Source organism: Drosophila ananassae, chromosome 3L, assembly GCF_017639315.1.
Source record: "Drosophila ananassae strain 14024-0371.13 chromosome 3L, ASM1763931v2, whole genome shotgun sequence".
Taxonomy (NCBI): Eukaryota; Metazoa; Arthropoda; class Insecta; order Diptera; family Drosophilidae; genus Drosophila; species Drosophila ananassae.
Genome location: NC_057929.1, coordinates 17,100,306 through 17,113,667, shown reverse-complemented (window position 1 = coordinate 17,113,667; position 13,362 = coordinate 17,100,306). Strand labels below are relative to the sequence as shown.

The following is a 13,362-nucleotide window of genomic DNA, read 5'->3' as shown; positions in this document are numbered from 1 at the left end:
GCTTAAATGTGACAAATTAAAATACCCTAAAATGTTGTTTCCTGTGTAGCCTTCACAGAAAAGGGGGTAGTGTGGCGGCCAGGACGGACCACTGGCGACATTGCGACGCCTGTTGGCGTCTATTTGCACAACTTTTTCAGCTCATTTCCGCTGCAGGCAGCTGCAGACAGCCCACAAACACCCACAATGTCACCGACAGCTGCCGTCTCACTTGCACCCGGTCTATCCGTCTCACTCCTTTGAAGCGAGTGGCCAAAAATGATTTCTGCAACTGTCTGAAAAGTTTTTACAGGCAGCCTTGGTAGCCATTTTTTAGCTTCATGGGGTGTTTCTGATGACAAGTTTTTGACTTCATATTTTAACTAACGACTCTAGACAGAGACAGAGCAGTAAGACAGTAAGAGAGAGGTGGATAGAAATTGGAATAGAGATGGCTACACACATATGGAAAATTATAATTTAGTCAACAATTTTTTGGGTCTCTTTGGCTATTTGTCTGTCTCAGAGAGTGTGCGGGTGGGTGAGTGGGTGGTGTGTGTGTGTTTTGCAGGAAAATTGAAGCGTAAAAATTAATGCTTGAGTGCATTTTGTGCAAAAGACAACACACACACACAGAGAGGAAGAAAGGACACGAGAAAGGACACCCATGACATTCGGTAGTAATAAGAGTGGTATGGGCCTGGGAAAGTTTTGACATTGCATTCCGGAAAATGTTTTTCTTTGCCTTGCCAAAGAAATTATTGGAAAGTGCACATCCCTTTTTTGCTTAGAGAGATAGGGGGTGGTGAGTCCACGTTCCAGAAAGCATATAATTAGGCAAAGTTCGAATATTTACAAAGCAAATCAATTGGAAATCGAAGTGGGTGCGACGAGTGCGTTTCCGTTTCCGGAAAATTCCGGCTAACTGAAATCAAATTATTTTGAAATCCCAAATCGAACTTCAAAGTGTTTGGCCCTCGTCTATGTTGCTCAGACAGTGGTTAAACTATTTACCAATTTTCTCCAGAGTCCCTTGGGGTATCCTTTTGGGCAGGATGAAAACAAAAAAAAAAAAACGAAGTCCTGGTAACTTTGAAGTTGCATTCGACTATGGGTTTAATTTTCATTTCAATTTGGTGTGTGTGCTTTCAACCCCCCTTGGAAAACGCTTATCTAATGCTCAAGATCGTCAAGGATATTTGTTATTTTCGGGGAGTGGGAGGACTATGAAGCATTTAACATGCAATTTAGCGCAGCTGCTGTGAAAAATTCCTCACTGCCTCGTTTTTAAAGCCTTATCACAGGGCACAATAAATTGCCATTTAAATGAGGCACAAATGAAAGGCAGCCCAACGGAAAAAAATAAAATTCTTTCGCATATTTTATGGGAATGGAATGGAAACCCCATCCCAGTCGAGGGGCGGAAGGGGCGAACAAAAAATTGCCAACCCCGAACTGCGAGCCAACCTAATGAGTAGAAACAAAGCAATATTTGCTGGCAAACGCGCCAAATTCCGAAAGCAAATTTGCCAAGAAGAGAAAAATTACGCATGGAAAATGAAAAAATGCGAAAATATTTCCTTCCCTCGTTCTGGCCGAGATGGTCTGGTTCGGTTTGGTTTGTTCGGCTCTTGGCTCATGGCTCATGGCTCATATGTTGATCAAAAGCGAGCTACATGCATATTACAAATTAGCATGCATAAAACAAGGCCGAGAAGGAAATGGCCAACGGGCGGAGGTCCTGGAGAGTCCTGGCTGAGAAGGTCCTGGCGAGGGCGAGGGCGGAAGGAACTCGATTCGAGTGTGCGGGCGCATAAAGCAATATTTATGTTCCTGTATCGCTCGAGGGGTGTTCAGCTTGGCATGTTTGAGAGTCTGGGAGTCTGGGAGCCTGGGAGGAGGGCCTCTTGGTGCGTTTCTGGTTCTAAATTAAGCGTGGAATATGCGTGGAGAAGAAGCTTTTATTAAAACCAGGCCGAATAACAGGACTCTTCAGGGCGCCCTGGTTTTTATTACAGTAGGCGTGGCTTTCTGCTTCCCGGTTCCTTGGATTGTAATAAAAATTCCGCAAATAATCATTACGGTGGGGTTTCGGATGGGAGGCCTAATGAAAAGGGGGGACGCCATTAAAGCAAAGTAAATGCAAAGTGTTTGCTGTTCAGCCATTGGAAATCTTAATAATACCAAGCTTTAAATCTAGTTATTGTAATTTTTAATGCGTCTCCATTGTGAGTTATTTACTTTAGGAAAGTAAATGTTTTCCTTCCATATGGAAGACTATTATGTCTTAGAAGAGTTACTAGAAGGTCTATCCTGAGTCCTGTCTTTAGAAATCATCAAAAGTGTACAAAGCAGATCCGGATCGCCTCTAGAGTCGATAGCACTCAAGTCTGCTTATTTCTCCTGGATCTGGAGACTAAATCCTATTGCTCTAAAAGCTGCTCCATAAGTTTCCCAACTTCATACTATCGGAAACTTTTCGGATGATGCTTCAGATGGGATATTGGGATTTTTTTTCAAAATTTAAATTAACCCAAATATAACTGATACTAAAATTCTTCTAAGGATCTTACACTGAAAGGGTATATAAGCTTCGGCTCTACCCGAAGTAAGCTTTCATTTCTATATTTTCCTAATTTTAAGAATGAAAAAAAAACCCTCAAATATTTACTTTGAGAAATTTTTTAAATGGAATGCCATATACTTTTTAGGGGGAAATTTTGTATTTGTCTACTTTACAAATGGCTTATTTTTTGTGGACTTGAACGCCTGGTAATCTTCATCAAAATTCACTTTGAAGCCTTGGAAAAAAATTACTTCTTTTTGCCACAAGTTGGCGCTGCATTTGTTTAAATTACTTGAAATAAAACGCAAACAAAAATTGCAATGCATAACAAGAGGCGAGGAGGGCAGAGCGCTGGCAAGAAGGCAGAGTCTACTACTGAGCTACTTTCGCCAACTGGCAGTTAACATATGCAGGGCTTGACACACCCCCGCCTCGCACATATGCACACACACTGTCAACAAGAAAACGCCCACACACACACACACACGCACATAAAGTTAACGACAGCGAAAGAGGGCAAAAAAGAAACGAAATATACAAGCATAAAAAAAAGAAAGAAAGCGGAGAAAGGACGAGGAGAATTCTGAGAGAAAATTGTTATTTAATTTGTGTGAGTGCTGAACATTTTTGCAGCTGCTGTTGCTCAAGTTCCTGTTGCAAAACTTTTTGCCCAGCCCAGGACCAGGACCAAGACCAGGACCAGGACCAGCACACGCACTAAACTTTAACACAAGCATAAATTTTTGGCTCACACACACACATGCAAGACGGCAGGATGCCAGTAAGTGTGTGTGTGTGTGTGGGTAAGTAAGTGCACTTTGCATTTGGGGGCGCCGCGAATCCTTTTGGCTTTCTTCAAAATTCATATGCACATTTATTTTATTCGCAGCCTCTTGGGCGCACCGCCCTGCCATCTCAAGTAGCTGCATATGCAAGTAGGTGCTGGTGCTGCATCTTGCCTGCTTATTTGTTGCATAATTTCACCCTGCCACAACCTCAGCACCCTGACGTCTGCCTGGCCCTCCGACCTCTGCTCTTTACTAAACTTAAACGAAGCGTAAAGGCAACACAGGCTGCAATTTTAAGTCACGAGTTCATTAGGAAAGTCCATGGGGGTGGGGGAGTGAACGAAAAAAACAAAGGGGGCCGAAGAAATTCATATGAATAATGAAGAATCGCACAGTAAGCTTTACTTTCCTTTCAGCTTTTCCCGTTCCTGGCTATGGCTCTGGCTCTCTAATCAAAAATGTCAACGAAGCAAATGATTGAGGCCACTGCTAATATTCTTTTGTCATCATTTTCAGGACTTTTTTTTTTCGGTTTGGTCTGCCATTTGACTTGGTAATTATGGACAGGTAATCCTGGATAGGAGGCCTTATTGTTGCTCCGATTACATTCCATCCTTTGCCAATCGGTTTATGCCTGTAATGAAACTCAAACTCGAGCAGATTGGTAGTTCTTTCAGGGCCCTCTTCTGGCTGAATACACTCGAAAGAAACGCGAAACTTTGCAGACAGAGGAAGCGAACTTTTCGCAGTTGCTCTTTGTATTTTGTTTAATTTTACAAGCAAACACAAATAGAGCAAGTAGTGAGTAACTAGCCCCCAACCATTCTGGCTCCCATGGCTTCTTTTTAGCTTCCAACTCCTGTGAATATAATCTATTGTATGTCTGTCCAACTATCTTACTCCCACTTCCTTTAAGCCATCTCTCTTTCGTGTTCTCCTCTCCTGCCGCATCCTGTCGCCTGTCCTGTGAGTGGAAGCCTGGGAATCCTTTTGGCGTCTGCCACTTGATAAATATGACTATTTCACGCTTCCCTCCCATGCCCATGCCGTGGTCATCCCTTTAGCTTTTCGTTGTTTATTTGCGTTAAGTGTTAGCAGCCACGCTTCGTCCTGTGTGTCCCGAGTCCTGTGCCGGGGACCCCTTTACATTTTGTTTATCTAGCACTCAATTTCGCAGTTTTAATGACAAACTGTCTTACCTTGAAATTGCATGCGGGAGCATTATAAGTGTCTCCATTTCACCTCCACCCCCAACAACCCAGCTAGCCACCCATTTCACCCACAGGAGGACTTTGTTTGATTGCTTGGCATGTCCTGGAGTCCGGAATGAGGAGTCCGGAGTACTGGGAACTTCATGTTTGGATTGCACTCGAGGGTAAGCTTGGCCAAGTCCTCATCTCCGCTGCTCCCTGTATCTGTCAGATACTCCTACTACTTGGCAAGTTTTATTGTCTCAATGTCCACTTAGCTTTCGCCTCAAGACAACTTAATACGCTGGACGAAGGCTTCGTCACCGGAAAGGGAAAAAGAAGGCTCACAAAGAGGTGGAATGGAGTGGAGCTGAGGAGGAGTCCTTCTACTGTGGCTGATGTGAAGTCAAAGCTAACGCATTTTCCTTAATTTCCGGCAGCATGATTTCCAATTTTTCTTTTGAATTCCCTTGCACTTGTCGTATACTTAATATATCTGCCAGCTGACAGAGACACAGAAAGAGACAGGGACAGACACAGAGACAAAGACAGAAAGATAGAGTGAGAGAGAGGCACAAAAGCTGATTGGAATTGCCTTCTGCAATGTCATCAATCATGCGTCGTTTTCCACACGCCCAGGCAAAGATTTTGACAAGTGTCAATGCGACAAGCAAACGAGCGATAAGCCAGACTATAAACCAAAAAAGAATATATATAAGCCAGAAAAAGAGGAGCTGAGGGGGACTGGAAAAAATAAAGGCATTGGGGGGCTAGGTAGATAGGGAGATGGGAAATCACATGCAAAGTAAAATGTCGAACTTCTGACAGCAAGAAAATAAAACTTTTCATTTGTTTTCCTTGGCTCTGGCGTGTCCCGAAACTGCTGTCAAAGTTTTTAATGTTTTTAACTCCTCGCTGTCACCTGAGTTGCCATCCAGTTGGAAATAAAAAAGAAATCTACCTTCCTCCCTTCCGACCATGTTAAAAACTGGGCCACACCCAAAATGGTCATGCCACAAAGGTGTAGTGGCTTCATTTCTTTGATTGGGATGCTGGGCTTTGGGCCACCAGGGGCTACACAAATCCAGCAAGTGTGAACAGCTCTGAACTGGCTCCAGAGACTACAGATTGTCAGCTATGATGGGCCTTTGATTATTTATAATCTTGTTAGCTTTTTAAATTAATTTCCATCTAATTTTTGAGGGTCTACTGCCACTTTTAACACTAAAACTCCCTTATATATCAACTCCGATAGAATCTATTATGCTTGAAGACCAAAATGATTTCCACTTACCCTTCACAGAGACCGTGACACTCTGCAGGACCTCCAGCTTCTTCTTGTTGGCTGGCGATTGGCCCACGCACTTGTACATGCCCGCATCCTGGTACATGACGTCCTTGAGCGAGAATTGGCCGGTGGGTTGGCTGCTGCCGTAGCCCAGGCCCCGGAGACGGGCCGAAATGGGATCCAAGTGAGACCAGCAGCCCAGAGAGCCTAAAAGACATGAAAGTCATTGCATAATTTAATTAATTGACTTCCAAAGGGGGGGTCCAGGGTCGAGGGTCGTCAGGAGTCGTCAGGAGTCGGCCGGGAGTCGTCCCGGACTCGGCACGCAAGTTTTAATTTCTTTAATTGATGCGTCGCCGGTTAAAAGGCCACGTCCACGCCCCCGCGTTACCAACCGCCCAGCCATTTGTCTATTTTTGGTATTTGGCGGAGAAAGTGGGCAAAGTAAATTGCACGCATAATTAATTTCCAATTGCGCTAATTAATGAAGAGGCTCCCCCAAATCGAACGAAAGTAAAATGTAAAATGTAATTACAGCTCAGACGCATTTGTCAGCCAAGAATTCCGATACTCCTCCGACCAAGTTCCTTTGAAGATTGTATCTGCCAGAGTGCCTTTAAAGGGAGACCTAAAAGGGAAGCTTACCTTGCGGACACTGCAACGTTACGGCGCCACCCAGCTGCACTTCCAGCTGCCCCTTGTTGGGATTGTGCGAGGCAGCTGCCACGGAAACATCCTGATCATCCGGCTCCGAGGTCACGTCCACAGAATCGTCTGAAATGGCACAGAAGAGGGGGGTAGAGAGCTTACATAAGTTAAAGCCGCAAATTTTAGGCCACATGTGGCACATACACACACTGAGCGTAAAATGGTAGAATTTTAAAGCAGTAGCCAAGAATGGCTTCTTGAATGGCTGGGACGCCTCAATGATTTCAATCAGCTAAAAAGATTACTTCGATGTATCCGTATCCTTTTTTTCTCTGTGCAAATCCCACAACTGTCGGCAATTGTCAAATGTGACAATATTTCAATGACAGGAGTCGGAAACAAATTGCTGACGCGTTGCCGACACCTGAGTCACTCCCCGAGCCGCAATGAGTTGTCACTTCCGTTCCGATGCCAACTAAAAGTGAAAATCGTTGCGCAGCTAGCTGGAAAATTGCCTGAGCTGCAATCTTCTTTGCCGCAAAATTCATAAATACATATATTTTATGCTTGTTTCCGTGGGATGGAGAAGATGGTGGGTTGTGGGTGGTGGTGGGAAGAAGGAAGAACCCATAACGATGCTTCATTCTAATTTCGGAGCAAGGACGAAGGCAGGAGCGAAGCACACCCATTCGCATATTTTCCACTTGCCTTGCCAGGCGGAGATGGGCGGCTGGGAGATGGCTTTAAATTTCAGTCCGCCTTTGTGGTTCGGTATACTTTATGGCGCTGTTCATATTACGGTATAAATAACAATTTGCCCTGACATGTGCCTAAAAGTATGCGACCGTCTAGAACGCCTCGCCTTTGTCTGCCACCGGATATCATAACAATAAGTTGCCAAGTGGCGACATGGCGACCTCACTGCTCCTGCTCCTGCCACAGCCCCCGCCGCCACTGTCAACAGGCAACGAAAAAATCTTTGTACAAGAAAGTGTACACTTTTTTTGAGGACAAAAGAGCCGCAGAATCACCTCGAAGCACTCCTTGGGGCCAACCGACAAATTAGCAGACCCAAAAGTGAGCCGCACAATTAACAAAAACTACTAATTACCGAATGGGGGGGACCGGCGGAGAGCAAGCAAGTTCTCTAATCGATGGCGAAGGCCTTGAAGTGCCCACCACTCCAAACCACGCCAAACTGAGATTTCCCCGGGTTGGACGACAATTAATTGTAAGCTCCTTTCGCTTTGTCGCAAAAGGACCCTTCGTCGGATGTCAATCAACCGGCAGGATAGCCACCCCTCGGCGTGCGTTTTTATTGCTGACAATAGCGCAAAAGTCTTCCCCTCGGCTTCTGAGCCGGGAGCCGGGAGCCGGGAGGGCGTGTTACTTAGTCAAAATCACGTAGTTAAAAAATTTTTTTATTGCCCAACAGCACAAAGGCGGACAAAGGCGGCGTCGCACAAATTGACAACTTCAAAAAGGGGGTTGGCGGTCGCGAGGGGTACTCGGTTGCAGCTTTGACAGAAATAAGAACTGCCCCAGAGTCCTCCTGTCGCACAAAAATGTCTAATGAGCTCAGCTTGTCTCGGCTCAACTGACAGACATTTGTCATTGGCGATGGCGATGGCTGGCGGCGTGTTTCGGGGCGATGCGATAACAAAAGTGTCCATAAGCGTCTACACAGCGAGGAAAATCCCCCTCGAAAATTTCTCATTAATTTCGGCATGAGCGGGAGATTTATCTTTATAAATTTTGAATCAAAATGGTTTTTAAATTTACGCCGTATAATCAAAGGAATTCGACTCCCATTTGTGGTTTCATGTCAGCTTTATTTTTTTGGCGATCGGATGGCATCGAGTTGCGAAATGTCAGGGGTAGATATAATATATTAAACGACATATTGAGACTTTTCGAGTTCTTGAAGTACTTACTCCCACCCTGCCGGCAAAAAGAGAAAGGACTAACAAACTCCTTCAACACATTTTCCCAAAATACACACATTCATAATTTTGAGCACTTGTTTCACGCATATTTTACTCAATGGCCATTCATAAAAGAGTCCGCCCACTCCGGAAAGCACAAAAACTCCAGAAAAGAATGTACGAGAGGAGAGCAAAAATAACAAATAAACAAAGGCAAACAAATGGGCATCGAGTACCGCCCATATGGCGACACTGAATTAGATTGGGATACAGGGAAAGAACGAAAGGTCCTGGCGAAAGGGCGAAAGTGATTCCCGGGGCATATCATTTTCGTGGGGGTAGAGTGGGTGAGGCGGCAAGACGCACACTCGAATAAATCCCAACTCATAACAACAACAAATGTGAAGGGCAAACAACAAATACCAATGCAAACAAGAAGGATCAATATGCCGGGCGAGACTGAAGAGCCCACCAATCATTAATCATAAAGCCTCATCATCATCATCATCGCCAGCCAGTCAGCCATCCCGCCAGCCATCCAAGTTTGCGTTTTGCCTCCAAGGACCTGCCAACTGCAGGCCAGTTCCAGAATCCAGTTTCGAATCCAGTTGCCCCCAAGAGCACTTTCGAGTACTCGGAAATCGGGAGTGTATCGAGGTGGCTTCCAATGTGTCGACACGCGTCTATCCCCTGTCCAGAATGTGTGAAGATGACGGGCGAGTGTGATCCATAAATCCTTCGCCGATAACTGGTATTTGTTTTCCCCCTCACGACTGCTAGATACCCGGTACTTGAGGCTATCGTGACTCTTAAAGTGTTTTCTTGCCTCTTAAAGTGTAACTACAAAGGGGTATCCTTTTCTTTTTTCCTTTGCAATTTTCATTAGCACTCCATGCCCACCCAAGATTAATTTCCATTTTTATACCCTTGCAGAGGGTATTATAATTTTGGTCAAAAGTGTGCAACGCAGTGAAGGAGACATCTCCGACCCTATAAAGTATATATATTCTTGATCAGGATCACCTCCTGAGTCGATATGAGCATGTCCGTCTGTCCGTCTGTCCGTCTGTCCGTCTGTCCGTTTCTACGCAAACTAGTCTCTCAGTTTTAAAGCTATCGAGTTGAAACTTTGCACACACCCTTCTTTCCTTTGCAGGCAGTATATAAGTCGGAACGGCCGGGATCGGTCGACTATATCCTATAGCTGCCATATAACTGATTGATCGGAAATGCCATAACTTTGGTGTTTTTTAAGTTAGAGGGTTGGGACTTTCCACACATGTTATATTTGACCAAAATATCTTGTGTGCAAAATTTCATAAGGATCGGCCGACTATATCCTATAGCTGTCATAGAACGATCGAAATTGGCATAACTTTGGTGTTTTTTAAGTTAGAAAGATGGGATTTGGTACAGATTACTCTTTTGGCACAATAATTCGATATGCCAAATTTCATAAGGATCGGCCAACTATATACGATCCGCTACATATCTAATAATATAAGATGCGTGGCGCCACCTAGCGGACTGCGACTGAACTGCAAGGGTATATAAACTTCGGCTCCGCTCGAAGTTAGCTTTCCTTTCTTGTTTTTTGTACCATCGCCCCCGCCCCGGCTACAGCTTCAGCTCTTCATTTTCGCAGTTAGTCATGAATATGAAGGAGGCCGACGAGTTGCAACATCATCATCGTCCTGGCAGGCATCGCGGCAACAATCAGCTTAACTTACAAGCTGCATAAACAGCCGGCGGAAGCAGAGCAGAGCAGAGCAGAGAGTAAACTTGGGCGATGTGATGGGTTGCTGTGATTGCATTTGTGTCTTGGTTATAAATTTTAATTTTTATCCTCCCTCCTGCCAGCTTGGAGCATCCGGCAGGCGAAAGCCAAAAGAGTCCTCGAGAATTTTCGTTGCGCGATTAATTTGCAATGAGTTGAAATTGAAGATGATTGCAGTGGATGGATGTGATGCGCCGGGCAAAACAAGACATTTCAAAGGAGACGATGATGGGTTAATTTAAGGACTCAGTGTTCAGGAGCAGAGATGCAAATTAGAGACCACCCTCCGCTTCAGCTCCAAGTGAACTCAAGCCGAAGGATACTTTGTCTTCATATCCATAAAGGATAATCGCTCTCGACAAATTTACGTCCACTTCATCGAAGCGAAGGAAATGCTGCAAAAGTTTGCGATCATAAAAAATTTTCACTCGAAGCATTTGCCCGCAACGAGTTTTTAATATTTTCCCAAGTTTCCCAGCACAAGGGGACACAATTCGAATGAGTTTTGCGTTTCATTTGAGGCAAGAACAAATAAAATTTTATTGAAAATCTTTTTGGAGCGACCCTCAGTTCTCCAGCCTGAGTCCTTAGTCCTCAATCCCCAATCCTCAATCCTCAGACATCCAAACATATACCGAAACATAATCGCCTGCTATAAAAACAAAGGCAAAAAAACTAATAATCGTGCGCGCCGATAAACACAGAAATTCAACTTGGCCGAAGGACAACGGCCAGGACATGGGACATCCTCATAAGGATTAGAGCGGAGGGGGGAGGGGGAAAATAAACAATAAAGTTAAACCGCGATAACCAGCATGACAAAGGATAATGGATAACAGGGCATGGGCTCAGGCCCCGACGCAGGACACTCTGCCGATTTTTTGGGTTTGGGGCGCAAGAAATGGTTGGCAATGAAAATGCTTACGATAGCGTGTAGAATTAAATTTTATTGTAATTCGCCTTCAGCTTTGGCCCTCCTCCTCTTCCTGGCCAGGACATTCCCACTCTGCCCACAGGGACTCGTCGTTGAAGACTTCTGTTTGTTTCTCCTTCGGAGCGAGTGAAGTGGTTGGAAATGCGGCAGAGTGCTTGTGGCGGAGTGGCAGTAGTGGGGCCAGCCGGGCTAGTGGTGCCAGTGGTGGTTGTCCTGGGATAGCTGGGATGCATTTTCACGACAGTTGGTTGGCCAAATTAGTTCAGTGCGAAGCGAATGCAATTTGCACATGGATTTCGTTGCGGGGCGGTGTTCCGGCCGCAAAAGTGTCTCCGGGGGATCCGACTGACATGAAGTGAACCGATTCGTCTTCCAGTCCAGTGACTCTAACTCTAGCTGATAAACTAATTAGGGTTTCGGGTAACTAACTCATAGATACGTTTTTTTTTTGACAACTTCATTGGGCTAGTGGAAGAGGAATTGTTCGTTTTAAGTTGGGACTGGATCTCCCAAAGGAAAGGTATTTACAAACCAAACGATAAACGATATGTGAAGTTTCTGAAGGACCTGGCCTGAATCTAAGCCAAAACTTTTGCTAATTGCACATTGTTTGGGCAAAGGCCATGCAAGCCACTCAGCATTAATTAGCCTCGATGAGAACTTTAACTCATTAATGATGCTGGCAAACAGAAACTTGGTCAATGGCCATGGCTTCTACCTGAAATGGCCCACTTCGACTTTGAGTTAAGTTCTTCGATCCTTTGCAGCTTTTTGCTTCAGCTCTGATGCTTTTTTTTTGTTTTTGCCATCACGTCTCTGCTCTCCTGTTGACGTACGTGTCAAATTAGCGACGTTTTAACAAGCTCGCCGTGTCCTGTGTGTCCTGAGTCCTGAGTCCTCCCTCCTCCAGACGAAGCGAATCAATCACGCGAAAGTGGCCGGCGCAGAAAACTTTGAGCAACTGCGTCAAATTGCCTACTTTTGTGGGACGTCATGTACCAAAGAGTCCTTCTCTGCTCGCTGCCCGCACTTTCTCCATTCAGGTCCTGCCGCTCTTTTGGTTGGCATCGCTGATTGCTTTTTCATTGCAGTTTGTCAGCGAGGTGGCCTCCTTGTTGTCGACAGCAAACTTTTCTTCTCCAGCCTGGACCACTGCCCCTGATGCCAATGCCGCCACCACCTGTGTACTACCTGTTTTCGCTTCCATTTTCCAGCTCAATGGCTGAACGTTTCGGGCCAGATTGGAGCAGAGAGGAAACATATCGTCAGCAATTAAGCCGGCATTCAAACGTCTGTCTGGGATTTGGTATTGCTGGTTCTTTTTTTTCCGGTCTTCCTCCCATCTGCCTCCTTAAATGCGATTTATCAGTTTTTTCTTTCGCCCTCCCCGCTAACTTGAAATTTTTGTGTCTTTTTTTTCAATTCTTCCTCAAAAAATATTTTTCCAAACGCCATTTATCATTATGGTTTGAGGAGGCAGCTGTTTTATAGTTTATGACGGGCGAGTCGTGTCTTTCCTTCTACTATATCTTATAGGTATTCTCGCAGACTTGCAGATACATATACTGGCACGTCCATACAGAGGAGAAGAGAACGCCTGTTGTCATAAATGGGATTTTAGATGCCGACTGTTGCCGCCCGGATTTCGCCATTTCGGCAGTTTTGTGCCTCTGCTCGGAGTTCGATAAAACGTTTTACAAATTGATTTATGTGCTTAACATGTTGCCAGCTCAGCTCTCGCGTCTCTCACAATTAGATTTCGCTGGAAAATCGGTAGGGAAAAGTTTTTTCTTCCTTTGCAACGGGAACGGCAACGGCAGCGGCTACGGAGTCCCCCATCAATCATCGATAATATCGATAGGGCTAAAATGCCCTGCCACACTTTTTGGCCTCTTTGGGCTCCTTTCGATTTGTGTTTGTGTGTTTTTTTTTTTTTCGCCCCTCTGTTTTTATTAATAAAGCATTTGTTTTCCCCATAATGAGCAACGACAGGCGGCTGTCAGGAGTGGCAAAAAGAATCCCTCCCCCGGGGCCATAAAAAAGTGGCAACACTTTGTCAAGTTGTTATTACCAATATTTTATTTCCGTTTTGCTCTTCTATTCGTTTGTCTAGCTGGCGTTTTCCACGTTTTCGGCCATGATTGATGGCCAAGTTTAGTGGGATGAAGATGGATTTCCGGCCGCAGTGCACTTTCCACTACAAATCTCGACCTGTCTCCGAATTGGCTTCGAATTGCAATTGCCGCCTAATGAGCCTGCAAATGAGT

At 44.9% G+C, this 13,362-nt stretch overlaps 1 protein-coding gene across 1 annotated transcript in view; it reads right to left on the bottom strand.

Annotated features, from left to right (window-relative positions):
* Positions 1 to 13,362, bottom strand: part of LOC6496544 — a 122,228-nt gene that overhangs the window by 7,767 nt on the left and 101,099 nt on the right. Inside the window, exons 9-10 of the mRNA XM_001961077.4 lie at positions 6,457 to 6,585; positions 5,818 to 6,018 (exon numbers count right to left, since the gene is read on the bottom strand). Of these exons, the coding sequence (XP_001961113.1) occupies positions 5,818 to 6,018; positions 6,457 to 6,585 (330 nt within the window). The remainder of the gene's footprint in view (positions 1 to 5,817; positions 6,019 to 6,456; positions 6,586 to 13,362) is intronic.